The sequence below is a fragment of the Nematostella vectensis genome, chromosome 6, assembly GCF_932526225.1.
Source record: "Nematostella vectensis chromosome 6, jaNemVect1.1, whole genome shotgun sequence".
Taxonomy (NCBI): domain Eukaryota; kingdom Metazoa; phylum Cnidaria; class Anthozoa; order Actiniaria; family Edwardsiidae; genus Nematostella; species Nematostella vectensis.
The window spans coordinates 11488220-11504012 of NC_064039.1; the positions used below are offsets into that span (position 1 = coordinate 11488220).

The 15793-nt window shown below is 41.7% G+C and overlaps 2 protein-coding genes across 3 annotated transcripts in view; one reads left to right on the forward strand and one right to left on the reverse strand.

Annotated features, from left to right (window-relative positions):
* The window catches only part of LOC5512040 (L-tyrosine decarboxylase-like), an 80327-nt gene that overhangs the window by 28878 nt on the left and 35656 nt on the right, over positions 1 to 15793 (reverse strand). The gene's annotated exons all lie outside the window — the stretch shown is intronic.
* On the forward strand, positions 1832 to 12455 carry LOC5498142. 2 transcript variants are annotated; one of them, XM_048728748.1, is made up of 16 exons: positions 1832 to 2153; positions 3104 to 3370; positions 5562 to 5766; positions 6387 to 6534; positions 6849 to 7013; positions 7149 to 7391; positions 7818 to 8064; positions 8385 to 8524; positions 8772 to 9146; positions 9347 to 9562; positions 9775 to 10020; positions 10211 to 10342; positions 10617 to 10913; positions 11512 to 11712; positions 11908 to 12151; positions 12370 to 12455. In XM_048728748.1, exons 3-15 carry the CDS (start codon positions 5576 to 5578, stop codon positions 12145 to 12147), a joined length of 2841 nt encoding a protein of 946 aa, XP_048584705.1. In that variant the 5' UTR covers positions 1832 to 2153; positions 3104 to 3370; positions 5562 to 5575; the 3' UTR covers positions 12148 to 12151; positions 12370 to 12455. The 2 variants fall into 2 exon arrangements, with proteins under 2 accessions (XP_048584705.1, XP_048584706.1); XM_048728749.1 differs by having other exon boundaries at positions 7818 to 8055.

Below are 15793 nucleotides of genomic sequence, written 5' to 3' on the forward strand. Positions count from 1 at the left end.
ATGGAGTTGTTACTTTATGCTAGAATTTGTCCATAAAACTGTAATCCAATCCAACTTGAAGTTTTTGTAATTGTCTACTATTTTCGAGTTAAGGCAGAGGTACTACATCAAGTTTGATTTATTACAGTTTTATTGCTTCTACCACACACAACGTGCTAACTCTTAGGGTCAACAATTGCTGCAGACCACTTCCAAAATCCTATATTATTTATTCTTTACATTCCGAACGCTCTTGAGTCTTGCACAAAGCCCTGTGCAAACTGCGCCAGCACCCGCCAGGACTGCTGAGCCAGGACTGCTGAGCCAGGACTGCTGAGCCAGGACTGCTGAGCCAGGACTGCTGAGCCAGGACTGCTGAGCCAGGACAGCTGAGCCAGGACTGCTGAGCCAGGACTGCTGAGCCAGGACTGCTGAGCCAGGACTGCTGAGCCAGGACAGCTGAGCCAGGACTGCTGAGCCATGACTGCTGAGCCAGGACTGCTGAGCCAGGACTGCTGACCAGGACTGCTGGCGGAGTGCTCGGCCGGAGTTAGACCGCTGTGCAAACTGCTCCAACACGTACAGAAAGTGCTTCCTATCGGTCAAACACGTAATTATATCTCTTTATTACATGATTGATACCTCTTCCATAATTCTTGCAAGTACTTTATTTCACTAAAATACCTATGAATAATTTACAATCTTAAAGACCGGGGAGGGCTTGATGTATCAGCAGGGAAGAAGTAGGGTTTAATATGAACTCATTAAAGCCGCATTGTCACCAATTTACTTCCGGAGGTCCGACGGAAACCTCAACCGTTAAAAGACAAAAGAATCTATTAAAATCCGAGATATTAAGCAGGCCATCCGCTCTAAATTATCAATCACATCCTCAAAGAAACTTCCAATAAACACACTGCTTTCAATATTTTGAAATATTTTTCGCGTTTTCCGTTAAAAATCATCGGAGATTGTTACGTAATCCACCGGAAGTAAACTGGTGACAATGAGGCTTTAAATATATGAACGAGGCTAATAACTAGAATACTGATAAGGAGTAGGTTAAAAATTAGATATTAACCGTGAATACTAAAGGACCATAATATTAAACCTTGAGTAGAAATGAGCAAAACACACCAATTTTTCGCCACAGATTTACAATAAGAAAGATTGAATATTAACAATGCATCGATTACAATGTCATAAAAGCAAAATTTGTATTTGTAACTCGCGACAATAGGCTCAGCCAAAATTTTATATGCAATTTTTGAAATTATTCCAACAGCAAAGTTCTACTCATTTGTTCCGCTTGTTCTTTGTCGTCGACATTACAGTTCTTGAAAATAGATATTTGGCATAATAAAAATATATAAGTCGCTCTTCTTCGCTGTCAGTGAGCTCCATTCTCGCAGCGTGCTCACACTGAAACTCCGAGTTACGAAAATTTTGTAATTCAACTCCACCTTGGGTAATTGACTCCGTGCATGGAGCAGTCCCGCTATGTCTGAATGTTAATTTTGATTGTTTACAGTATTGATCTAATGGGCTTATTAAATTTGTGCAATCAACCACCAACTCTCCTGGGTTTTCTTGCAGGTCAATAATAACCTGAAACTTGTTTGATTTAAAAAAAAAAAAAATTAACTTTTATTGAGTTTTGTCCCTTTTCCACCGGTCTTTTTATCTTTAAATTGTTATTTACTAGGTATAGATCATGTAATAAGCCAGTTAAAGGCCCATAAGCAGCCAAGCCTACATCAGATCGAGGCTCTATTTTAGCGCTGCGCTAGATTTATCTATATGCTGGCATTTATGCGATGTCATATGAAAGCTGTTTTACCATCTCGAGCCGAAGGTTACGGGAAATTGAAGTATGCAAAAAGGTTCGTGAAACCTGTATTAATCGTCCACTGACGTCCAATAACAATCCAGAATTCCTTTTGCATTTTATGAGTGTATTTAACACAAGATAAGAACAATCTTCGCTTTTTTTTGCGTTCGTGTCGATGGCAGTATCTTGCCTATAACTGATAGGAAATCTTGACGCATTGCGTAATAACAATCACAAACGACTACAACGGAATTTGGGTTTAGTTTTACTGGAAGTCAAAGTTTTTCAGACTCTGAGCCACTTCACATATAGAGGGAATGAAAATAGCAGATTCGATTCAAAGGTAAGCCTCGATGCAACCCTGAAAATGCAAGAGTTTTAATTACAGGTTATAGTACTTATCAGTGATAAAACAAAGAATAGTTTTGAGTTCGAGTGATCGCGTGGAATAAACCAACATCTTTCCCGCTGACATAAATCTTTATTTCACAATGATCCTTATCCTGAAGCACGCATTGCTTGGTCTTCGTTACGTTATGTTCTTGTCTTCCTAAATACTGGCTTTCTTCACCGGCGAAAACAAGATGAAACACCTACCTCGAGTGTTGGTAGTGAATACTTATGCGTATTATAGTCCTCCAATCAAATCGCTCGCAAGACGATGGCGCTATTTCAAAACAAAAACAAACGCTTTGGTTATCAATGGTCTGCGCCCTCAGGCTTTTATACGGCAAACTTCCTCCGTCCTCGGTATTTAACCCTTACTTAAATGGTCTTTTTTTATGCTCGCATGGTTCTATATTCCGAAATCACTAGCACAAAGTACAATTCTAATGGTCCGATGTTTTGCAATCCCATTCCATAATAGGCACATTCAATCAACTCTACATCAACTTTTATTGCGTTACCTGCACACTATAGAAATCAATATTTTAAGGGTATTTTACTAATTTCATGACAATATCAGACAAAATTGTCAGGATTCAACTGTCTCAAGACTTTGCCTGTAACGTGACTGTTCCTCCTTTTTAAGTTTGTACAAAATAGACAAGTAATTTGCAAATAATATATTCTGCTTACAGATCACGTGAAGACAAAAACGCGTGACAAATTGCCCGAATAGCGATTGTAAACCTGATCAAGCTATTGAAATGCAGCGATTAAATCCACTGTATCAATGATATCTGTATAGATTCTAAGATTATTCTATTGACAATACATCAGACAACACTGTCTGAATTCCTTAAGGCCTATAATGAGACCGTTTTGTCTTTCTACCTTCTTGTCTGCTAGTTGTGTACAATGGAACCTGTTATACAGGCTCCCAAACAAAATCCCCAAGGGCATCTAGCCGCCAACAGGCCAATGGCTTTTCACCAGGTCATGCCGTGAAAAGCGTAAGCACTGGCCGCACATTCCTATTGGCTCAAACTGCGTGAATTGTACAAGGATCACAGCACAAGGAGCATAAAGGCACTCCCTGCAAACACTCACTCACTTGAGGTTATCTCTTCAGCTGAGGACCTTTGCACCACGTTAGCTGCATTTGCAAGTTGGAAGGTGAGGTCGACGACTATTCTAAACATCAGTTCTTTCCTTATGCTTGTTTATGGAGAACTCATATTTACGCAGCGACTAACGGTCCGGCAGTCCGAAATAGTTTTACGTTCCTCGTTGGATTCGACTATCGAACCTTATCAAGATAATGTGTTTATCAGCGTTATTTGCCGTAATTTGCCTCAATGGAATGACCGTATTTCCACACATATTAAGTTGATTAAGTATTTTTCTATATTCCAATATGTTGTGAATTTAAATCTGTTCTGGAACCAGAAGAGAATAACAGATGGAAATTCGATAGGTATTAATAGCTGTGTGAATTATGTTTGCGAAACCAAGATTATTCGGATATATTCGGATGGACTACCGAATTTTGCAAAAAAAAAAAAAACATCCTTTTAGGTTCACCCAGCTTCATTATAAGGCCAGTCGTGTTAATAATTTGCTTTTGTCTTATGCCTGATGCATACAGTAGCAACATAAAACATAACAGCGTTATGTCCAACCGAAAAGAAATGCTCTGTGTTTTTGGCATGACATTGCATTGCATTATTGCTAGAATTGTGTGTATTCATTTGAAGTCTAGCTTGTTAGTGGAAGAATTTTGTGGAAAAATGTATTTCCTAGACGTCATGCTTATGTTATTCCATTAGTTCACAAGGCTTTAGCACTTTTCTTAAGCTACAAAGTTACAAAAGCCAAGCCATTAGACAACGCACTGTATTTATTAAATCACAAATAGGTTTTTGTTACAAAGTTACAAAAGCCAAGCCTGGCATTAGACAACGCACTGTATTTATTAAATCACAAATAGGTTTTTGTTATTTCCTATTGCCGAGGGGAAAATCGAAGAAAGAACGAGCTGACCGCTTGGCATGTACAAGGTCAAGAAATAGCTGATACTCTACACAGAGCGGCCTGTCCTTCTGCGGTCCAGCTGTGCAAGTTATTCTTCCTTTTCACACGTGTATTTTTAAAAAACTTTTTTTTGTTTGAACTAGACCTCAAGGGCAAACCGTGTCCGTGCTGCAATTTTATAGTTTTATTAACTTTTGTTACCTTTATTAGTAATAGGTTAAATATGTCCCTATGTCTTTAAAACCAAAAGTCCCTTTTAGGACTTATTGCAATAACTATTGACAATAACTATTTTTGGCATCAGGAGGTCACACGCAGTGAATATCTCTTTATATACTTTCTTCGATCTTAAAGCATTACCGCGGCCCCTAAGTCAGCCTATTTCTAAGGCTTATCGTATGATGTTTTTAGGTCTAGTGAGGGGGGGAATTAGATAATTAAGAAACAGTCGATAAAACAGTTTGTTTGGTACTAGATAATCAACCTGTCGCCTTTTATTTTACTTACACATGGTTTTCCGTTACTATTTTTTTTTTACATAATACGGTGGTATATCCCCGATACCACATCATTTACCAATGATGCTTTCTAAAGGCTTTTGATTACATGTCTAATAAAATTGTCAAGGTGTCCCATCTTATCTACAATATGATTACTCGGCTTCTCCTAATAACCGCTAGATCACGAAACTACTTATCCCTTTCCCAATAACCACAAAATCATGCAACTAAAGCCCCCCCCCCCCCCCTAAAGAAACCTTACACATTTGTTTTCATTGATTCTAAACACTTATGCTGAATATTTGATTATATGGAAATGAGTGACACTATCGTAGTCATTAGTCAGTGTTCTCAAGTAAAGGTGAACTAGACCGTGATATGACTAACATTAGGAATGCTGCTTTAATTTTTCAAGACCGCATCATAAGAGTATAATTGATTGTGAGGTTGTTGTAGCTCCAGGTACAATAGTCCGGTCAATCTACGAAAATGTATAGCCGAACCTAAAAGTAATTGCAACACAAACAATTTTATTGTTGAATGACATTTGTTTAATAATTTCATACCCGAATGGGCAATAAAGGAGTCAAACCTTCTGCTTGATATTCGACGCTGTGACGTCATTAATGAATCTATGAGAGGATGGCGCATAGTCCGGGAGCAAGTGACTCGAAAAAAATGCTAGTTTACTTTGAGCTGGTCATTTCCTAATATTTCTTTTATTATTATTTTTTTAAATGTGTGGGCACAGCCCCCACTTCAACCCCCCCCCCCCCCCCCCCACCCTAGCTACGCCTTGAATAACGCATGCGTTCGACTCTCGGTTTTGTCAGGAGACATTACCAAGATGAAGACTCGCTCCAAGTGCAATATGTACAGCCATAAGAAACACCCAAACTTCGGTCGCGATGATGCAAATAAAGACAAACCCTGGGCTAAGACAGGAGCGTATTTCCTCGGGCCAAACGCCGAGAACGGGGACGTTTTTAAGCGCCAAGTGGTTGAGGCCATCGATGGGCACATCAAGTTTAGAGAACAGTAAGTTTTTTTTACAAATTAATCCTAACGGTAAAATAGAACACTCAATAGTGATACACTTGATTACGAAATGAAAGAAAAAAAAATAAAAAAACGCCACGACATCCTTACGGTCGTTGATTTAAATATAGCAAAAGGGTCAACTGGTTTTATATTTAAATGAATTGGGTAAAATATCAGATAACAGTTAGTTCTGGTTCGGGTGGTTTCGGGCAGGATGAACAGTTTGTTTTCTAAGGTTATTGGGTTGTTAGTCGATCCTTAACCTTACTTTTTCATCATGCATGGAATAACAAAAACAGACGACTTACACTGTGACGTCACTTGACGTTTTGAGTGGCAAATTCAAGGCAAAATAACAAAGAAGTGGCTGTGTAAGTCACGCCAGTGAGCGATGAAACAATAAACCTTTCAACGAAATCAAACCATTTTGACAAATACATTTGCTCTTAGTTATTTTGCCGTGAGCGCGCGAGGAGTTTGCCACCCAAAAAGTCACGTAATTTCTTAGCGCGCCTATTCTGGTCGAATATCACACTTATTAGGTAACGATTCTACGATCTTTGAAATCTAATTTCTTGTTGTGGATTCAGCTCTCTATTTATTGTCTGTATCTATAGCTACTTTCCTCAAGATCCGGACTTTATCACGGACGAGATGAAGGACGCGCCATCTTACCGGGAGACAATCCGTAAGATGTCCAAAGAAATCAACAACATGCATGGCGAGCTACAGAAGTCAGTCCCATTCTTCTCCTCCAGATACAAGGTGGATATCTGTGGTTTAGGCATGCCGTGATTACTTATGGGGTTTGGTACTGAATTACTCATTTCTGGATGTCCGAACGATAATTCGGTGATCATAACCGCATATTTACAATGTATATTTAAAAGTACTACCAGTGTATATTCCTCCGTATTAAGAAAAGACGTGCATCTACACGAAGCGTATTCAAATCGTATTTGCCTTCCACACGAAAACGCTGTAATCTCAGTCCTTGGAGGTCCAAGATCGCCAAGTTGTCCCCCCGTCCCCCCTCTCTCTCAAAGGCCCTGTAACCTGTGGCTTGTATTTCTTGTCAGGGTCACGTGACATGGGACACCCTGATGGCTGCTAACCTTGGGTACATGGTAGCCCTCATGTACAATCAGAACAACTGCGCCGCAGAGGCAAGCACCGTCACCACCAAGTTCGAGGTGGGAGTTGGGCGTGACCTCTGTACCATGATCGACTTCGACCCGGACAAGGTGAGGATTTCTTATCCAGGCCGTGGCAATGGGTCTGGTAGTTCTTTCTATTCCAGGCAAAGGGTCATATATCCCTCTATTCCAGGCAATAAGTCATCTATCCCTTTCAATGGCTTATATTTCTTTCTGTTTCAGGCAATGGGTCATATTGTTGCTGGTGGCAGCGTAGCTAATATAGAAGGCATGTGGGCGGCTCGTAATGTCAAATTTTATCCACTTGGCTTGTGCGATGCCATCAGGAATGAAGAGGTTCTAGCTAAAGCTAAGGGCTACAAGGTCTTCCTACCACACAGGAACGTGTACGTGGCCATTACGGACTGTACTACCTGGGAGCTGCTTAACCTTGACGTGGACATCATTGTTGAGATGCCCGATAAGGTGAAGGAGAAATGAAATATTGCGGAATTTTAGATCCAACGAATTTAGTCGTTTGTGTCGAGAGAAATGAGTGTTTAATTAGAACAATGATGACTCTGAGATTGTTTCATGGGTAGAACCACGAGAGGGGACTTACCCAATGCGTTATTACAAGCATTCAATGCAGACGAACACTATCATAATAATTTGCACGAGACCTTTGGCTTGTTTGTTGATTTTAAAGGCAAGGTTTTGTTCTGAAAAACAACTCTTATTTATTATTTAGTCGTAGTAATAAGGACTGCCAAATCAAGCGCGAAAGCTGAATAAAAATATTTCAGTTGGTTTTCCTTCATGCGTAGCATAACATAGTCCGACATCCAGGGTACCATATCTCCCAAGGGTAACGGGCTTTTGAAGATCACTAATATTACAAAACTGTTCTAGGTGTCCGCTATGTGTGGCATGACGTCATCCGATCTTCTGGGGGTGATGGCGAACTATGGGTACGATGCCATAGGTATCCAGAACTTCTGCGCACGCCATGGCTTGAAGCAGAACCCGTGTGTACTGGCGCCAACCACAGCCCACGTGTCTCTCTACAAAGGCTGCACCATACTCGGCATGGGGAAGGGCAACCTGATCACTATACCCGTGGATGATAACGCGCGGATGTGTGTCAAAGGTGTGCACGGTGCGTGGGAAGCACCCTTTCTTCAAAGCCTGTGGATCGGAACTGTGTGACGCACGTTTACTTGGGCTATGAAACCTCGTTCAAAAAATGGCAATAGCAAACGCCGTTTTTTTGTACCGTCCCGTTACATGTTACATGTACCTTACGTTACGTTATATGTACCGTTCAAAATGCATGAAATAATCCACTTGGTACCTTTTCACTGCAGCAAATCCGCGCGAATGTCAATTTGCCTTTATATAACGCCATTTGAGTTATTGTTATTTAGTTATTATTATATATAGCGAAGATAATTTCTTAAATCAATTACTATTGTCAAGGGCTCCGCGACTTGCTGGAAGACAAGCTGGCCAACAAGATCCCTGTAGTGAGTGTCATCGCCATCATGGGCACGACCGAAGAGAGTGCTGTGGACCCCCTGACTGACATCCTAGAGCTTCGTAATGAGATGCGCAGACGGGTAGGTAAAGGGTCACGACACTACTACGCATTATTACATACCTCTTCGTTATACGCCTTAACGTAAAACTTATTTTCTGTAGGGTCATGATAAATATCAATGTCGATTGTCTCGATGATCACGATAGTTATAAATTGTCCTCGTATAATTTTGTCAACATTGGCCTAGCTTGGGAGGGAGGGGGAGGGACTTTTATACCAAAAAAATGTATGTTGCTTTGACCAAGCCAAGTTAACATCGTCCACAGGGCTTGAACTTTATGATCCATGCAGACGGGGCTTGGGGAGGTTACTTCTGCACAATGCTGCGTACCCCACCAAAACCAGAAGACGACGGCGGAGAAAATCCGGAATGGTTCGTTCCAGAGATGCATCTCAGTAACTACACCACCAAGCAGCTCTCTGCAATTCCACACGTAGATACGATCACGATTGATCCACATAAAAGCGGCTTCTGTCCCTATCCCGGCGGAGCGATCTGCTACCGCGACAAACGCATCAACAACTTCTTGGGCATCACCAACCAAGTGGTGTACTACCATGGATCGCTGAACCTTGGGGATGTGGGAATTGAGGGATCCAAGCCTGGCGCTGTGGCGGCGGGAATCTCCATGGCTCACAGGGTGAGTGCCACGAACTTGGAAAACGTAAGGTACTAGGGCATAAGCTTTTAGTGGATCATGGTTTACTGGACATACCATTAGTTAGCAATTCTGATTACATCAGCACTTCCATTGGATTCAAACCTATGCCCCGATTCGAGTTGTTGATTAACGGTGTAGAAGCCATCATACTGAGGCTATACTCTTCTGCATATCTCCAGGTTGTAGGCCTGCATAAGAACGGCTACGGTCGTATCTTGGCTGAGTGCACATTCACCTCCAAGCTGTTGTACTGCCTGTGGACCTGCCTGGGACAGGACGATGACCCCTTCTTTGTGGTACCCACCAAACCATTACCACCAGACCGCACCCGAGAGGAGCACATCAAGTTCATGAGGGCCCGTATTCTAAACAGGCCTAACGAGGAGCTTGCTCAGGTAGGGACACGAGGACCAGTATTCTGAAATGGCCTAGCAAGGAACTCGCTCAGGTTCACACATAGGGTCCCGTATTCTGAAATGGCCTAACAAGGAATTCAGGTAGGAACACACTAAGACCTGTATTCTGAAAAGAAGGACATGCCTACTAAACAGGGCTGTTAAAAAAAGCGACAGAGCGTAACCGCCATGTTGGTGTTCCGTATTCATAGGATGCTGAAGCCATGGAATACCTTCGCGAGATTGGCCCCGATACCATGATTCCTTGCTTCTCCTTCAACCTGAAGAACAACTCGGACGTGAATTTGTGCAATGACCTGGTACAGGCGGTTTTCAAGGATCTGTGTATGAGTGATGATCGTGTGTCTTCGTATCGCTTCCCCATGCTGGTCACAGCGTCGACTCACCCACATCACAACCACAGCATCTCTCTCAGAGAGTTCAAGAAACGCCTCGGAGTGAGTATAGGAGATTATAGAGTAATAGGATTGGACATGGATTTCCAGTTATGATTGGCCGTTTACGTATGGTGTGTTCTCAAGCGCCACCCCGACAGATAAAACTATTTTTTCCCCCAATCTACCAATCATATAACCAAGAAGAAACAGCCTCTGGACTCGAGAGTAAAGTTGTGATTTCTCCCTGCAGCTCGACCCGTATGACACGACAGGAGTCAAGTACATCATCACTACGTGCATGGATCCGTGGGCGACCTCCATCGACTTCGTGGATGATCTGGGCGCCATCATGAGGAACGCCATTCTTAATGCCATTGGAACGGTATACATTATACCTTAGTGTCGTGCATTGTAGTAAATATATATATTATATTATATTATATTATATTATATTATATTATATTATATTATATTATATTATATTATATTATATTATATTATATTATATTATATTATATTATATTATATTATATTATGGATTGTACTATACCTTACCAATAGCATGCATTGTAGGATGGATTGAATTTCTTGTGATTCATTCACAATTTACATATTCCCCAGAAAAAAATGTTCAAATATTTCAATGAGATTTATAGGTGACAGACCCGAACGTCCACCATGACTTCATCACCACTGGTCAGCTGACAGGCGACAAAAAGAACAAGCACATGATTTGCTACTACGCAGGTCAGTTTCCGGCGGTTTCGCACCAGTACTGCGCTGCTTTCAAGATCCAGTTCTTCAACTCAGCCGAGGGGGAGGCTGTGGCAGACGCGGCCGCTAAGCATACTGAGCCGCTGACCCTTCGTAGCGTGGAACAAGAACGTCTCCATGATCTTCTGTTGTACGACTTTGACGAAGGGGACAGTGGCAGACATGAACCAGAAGTCAAGGTACTGCAAGTCTTAGGGCGCGTTCTTTTACTCGTGATTTCGGAATGGAATGAAGGCCATCCCACCTGTAGCAGAATGACTCGCATGTCATTCTGAACATTCTCTACCAACCATTCCCATTCCAGAATGATAGAAAAAAGCGCGCCCTTAACATTTAATTATTCTTCACTCAGTCGGTCACTTTCAGTGATTGTAGTGAATGATCCATGACAGGATTGTGGGGAAAATGTCATTTCATTCGCCACTCTTGCATTCTAGCTTGTCAGACCTTAGGATGGATGTATCTGCATGTAATCCTTTTTACTTTTCCTAACCAGTAAGATTTCCTCTCCAAAAAGTACCGTAAATGAACGCCCCCTCACTAAAGAACGCCTCCTATCTAGGCTAACAAGTTTGTAACGAACGCCCCTCTCTAATAAACGCCCCCCTCTATTTAACGTCCCCTCGGACCATCGAAATTTAATAAACGCCCCGATATCAGGAATTTAGCCTTCGTAGCCGTTACGTATTAGCCACGAGTTCAACCTTCTAAATAAGCCTTTACATACAAGTCACGCGGAGTTAACATAAAAGTATACTCTGCATTGTCCATGTGTAGGTTGACTGCTACTACGGCTTGCCAACGGAGGGGAAGGCGCCGTTTATGCGGACGACGGTCAGGGTGGTAGACGTGGCCAGATTTGATCACTTCGATCATACGGTTAAGGAATATCCAGAATCAAGCAGATACTTCATGTATGGCTCAGCTGACAAGGCTTTCCTAATGCACATCCCGACCATACAGCCGGACTTCCTGCAGGTACTATCAAATGCTATGTATCTGCTCTTCCTCAAATCGGCATCTTTATAGATCTGGTTGCTCCTGATTCTAGTTTGTCGAAGTTATTAATTCATCAGTTTTTCTTGTTGCCAAATACGTATAGTTTGAGTTAATACGTATTGTTTGAGCCATAAACTATTATAATCATTATCACCGCTTTTCTGCGAATACCAGCTTGTCGAGTTGAGCGCTGTACCGGAGGGCGTGTCCCCCCTGATCCTGCAACACGGCGCTGAGATCGAAATGCCATTTCCTGGGACCCCCCAGACGTCTGGCAAGGCGATCGTGGACCCATTGGACAAGTCACAGTACGAAGTGAGAGTGGAAATCGAAGGAGGAGCCGAGATAAGAACCAAGATCGATATTGCTAAGAAGATCTGGTTTGACGGAAGTGTCGTTAACGGAATAGCTTGAAAAGGCGAGTCTAGAGATTTGGTCCTTCGTGTCCTTTACTTTTGCCTAAGGAGGCAAGGCCACACGAAAAGAAAAGGGTTGTTCTAGTCAATTAAATTGAAATCTTATTCTGCTTCCTTCTACTTTTGGCTTTATATGAAGGCCGTGTGTACAAAATTCACCAAGTGGTCTATTTCAAATGCTACACTCTGACTGGCTATGCGCGTTTGCAATCTTTTCCAGATTCGTCGCAATGATGACAAGACTGCCCCGGCTGATAAGAGCAATGAAAGATGTAAACTCGAGCAATAAATGTCCTGTAGCATGAATGAACTGGTGTTTTTATATGAATTCATATTCAAGGGGGAATTTATTGATTTTCAAATAGATCAAACAAAAACAAAGTTATGTCATCATAACATAGCTGTGGTCAGTTTACGTAGATTAATCTCGAATTCAGAAAGGGAGGGATATGTTACTTGCGGATAAACATCACACAGGAAGTCGTAAAGTCCAAAATTTGATTCCCCAAAGTTAAAAATTTCCAACCCCTCCCAAAAAACTGACCCTTAATTACAAACCAAAACTGAACTTTTGTTAACATCGGAATAAATCTAGACGCGACTACAAAACTGGGAATAGATCGTCCCTTATACACCATCCTACAATGTTTCACAGATAAAGAAAAAGTCATGCTCGATTTCCATTGAACGATATCGGAAAGAAGGTGTGTACTTGCCAAACAAGCCCCGAAGGTGCATTGCTTGGGCTAGCAGATCACGCACCAGTAGCGTTTGATGAATAACGAAGCCAAAGGCAACCCATGATTCTGCTGGATTCTTTTAACATGGAGTACGAGCTATTTAAAGCCAGAAAGGTTTCGCGTTCTTAATCATAGGTGACGGAAAACGAAAACAAGAAATTAACACATGGGATTTTTTTTCTGCATGATACATTTTATTCATGTATCGGTCTCGTGACCAAATATTTGCATGATACATTTGATTCATATATCGGTTTTGTGACCAAAAAATTTGTAGTTTTAGTTTTTATGATATGTAGATAACTTCACTTAACTTAGGCCTCATCATCCCTGGTCGGACGTAAGGCCAGTGACAGAGAAAAAAAATGGCAAGTTTTCCCAACATAAGGTCTGGTTAACTTCGGTAAGCTTGAATTTATGCATAGAGGTTCCTTGTGTTATGTAAATCAGCATATCAAAAAGTGCTTTTTTTCAAATGGATTCGTCTTCGAGATATGAGGCTTGAAGTGCAATTTTCAAATGTTCAAAGAATGAATTCGGGCTCTGATCAGAAATAAAGCCAACTTTGCTAGCTAATATCTAAATTTCATATCTTCCAAGTTTCTTTAAAATTTAAAATTAAGCTTTTGGTAGGAGGAACTCCTTGTATGCGGAATCTTGAGCTTATATATTGAGAATTGGAAAAATTTGGTATCCGCTGTTGATCCATGAGGAGGACATGATCAAGCCATTTCAAGCGCCGGTATCCGATCTGTAAAGCTCCTCATTTGAGATGACGGTCGTTTTGGCAATGTTGTTTAGCCTCTATGTCTTAGTTTGCAGATGTTTGGAGAACAGCTAGATGACGAGGGCTGGATGAAAGAACAGCTAGATCATCTGCAAAGTCCAGGTCTTATGAGACAACAGCGTCCATCTTATGCCTTTATGGTTTATCCGATGTTGTATTGCGCATGATCCAGTCAATAGAAAGACGGAAGAGCATAGGCGAGATTGCAGCCTTGTCTCACACCAGATTGCACAGGGAAACAATCCGGTAGATTTCCGTTGCCTATGACTCTGCACTCAAAATGTTGGTAGAACAACTCTATCAAGGTCACCCATTTGGGGGAAACCCCATAGGACCTAACGATCTTCCATAGAGTGTCGCGATGCAGACTGTCGAAAGCTTTCTTAAAGTCAATTACAGTTACATTCTAAACATTGTTCGATGATATTTCTTAGAGCAAAAATTTGGTCTATGCAGCCTCTTCCCTTTCTGAATCCGGCCTTTTGGAGTCAATGGCCGAGTCTATTCTTAGAAGAAGGATACGACAAAATAATTTAGATGGTATAGATAGTAGTGTTATGCCTCGCGAGTTGTCACAGGTGTTGAGGTTTCCTTTCTTGGGGAGTTTTACAATAAGACCCCTGGCCCAGTCTTCCGGTATTGTTTCTGACGCCCAGATGACAAAGAAGAAGTCGGTAAGAACATCGGCTTGTTTCTATGTTGGCGTTTAGCATTTCTGCGTTGGTACTGTCAATTCCACAGGCTTTCCCATTCTTCAGTGCTTGATGGCCGTCTTTACCTCCTCCTTACTAGGCGGGCTGGTATCAATGTCCAGGAGGACTTGGCTATGGTCTGTTGAGAACTTCGCGAAAGTGTTCCACCCACCGTGCTGTTTGTTCACGTTCGGTTGAGATGTTATTACTGTGCTTATCTTTCACAGGGAGGTTTGGGTTGCTATTCATACCACTGAGTTGCTTTGTGATCGTATACACGGTGCTCAATTCACCTCGGCTGGCTGCAAGTTCAGCCCCCATTTGCAAGTTCTTCTACAAAGGCCCTCTTGTCTCTCCATGCACTTTTCTTGACTTCATGATCTTTGTTCTTATATGCAAGCCGTGCTTGATCTTGAAATCTAGGTGATTTGGCGTTAAGCATTCTGATTTTTAGGTCTTTGATGGTATACCCTAGTATCTTGCAGGCTTCGTCGCCACTTACCATTGATCACGATATAGTCAATCTGATTAGACGTTTTTTCCGTCAGGCGAATTCCATGTAAGTTTGTGAATATCTTTATTTGGACAGATGGTTTCTGAAATGGTGCAGTTATTTTCCATGCAAAACTCAGCAAGACGTTTTCCATTATCATTCCTATGGAGAACACTCAACTAGATATCCTCGGGATCAGTGAGTGCCGATGGATAGGAGCCGGCAAACAGGTTACAAGCAGTGGAACAGTTATGGTTGTGGTAGTGGAATAGTTAGGGTTGTTGGCCCCACGCCCAACCCCCAACTTGGAGGACCAAGCGCTGAATTTTGTCTGGCATCTACAGGGGAACAGTCCCCCGTTGGCATAGCTCTCAAGGGTCACGGATGCACGCAAGCCTCCCCACCACGGCAAGGTATCAGCACTCAGGGAAGATGATATATAGATGCGGTAACGTTTTTTCTCTTTGAAATGACAGCACTATTTGAACGCGAGCTATTTTCGGGCAAAAGCTTCTTTTGTTTGGAACAACGAATCATGATGAAAACAGAGCTGAATAGAAAGGTGTTCACTGGGAATGGTTCTCTGCGCCAGCAAAGCTGTTTTTGCTCGGTTGACCACGTTACATTTTGCGGGCCAAAATGCGCTACACGAGAGGCGAGTTGTCGAGTTACAATGCCTCTATTGACAATCTTTAGCCGAATAGCAATTATAGCAAGAATAGCAATGGAAACGAGAAATTAAGTCCTACAGTATAGCAATTTTGCTGAAGATTTTAAAATTATTTCGCTTTTAAATCGTCTGTTTACAACTTAGAATCTGCAACGTGACTTGCGCAACGGTAGTATATTTATCAATCGCGGCTTGTACCGTGCGATTCGCTCATCCTTTTATTAAGTGGTTAGAAAAACTTTTTTACAAAAGCATTGTTATA

Bases quoted from the DNA above. Each gene is read 5' to 3' on its own strand.
- LOC5498142 (XM_048728748.1), top strand. From the start codon at position 5,576: ATGAAGACTCGCTCCAAGTGCAATATGTACAGCCATAAGAAACACCCA. The intron at 7,392-7,817 runs GTGAAGGAGAAA...AAACTGTTCTAG, and splicing joins TTGTTGAGATGCCCGATAAG to GTGTCCGCTATGTGTGGCAT. The intron at 10,914-11,511 runs GTACTGCAAGTC...GTCCATGTGTAG, and splicing joins GACATGAACCAGAAGTCAAG to GTTGACTGCTACTACGGCTT.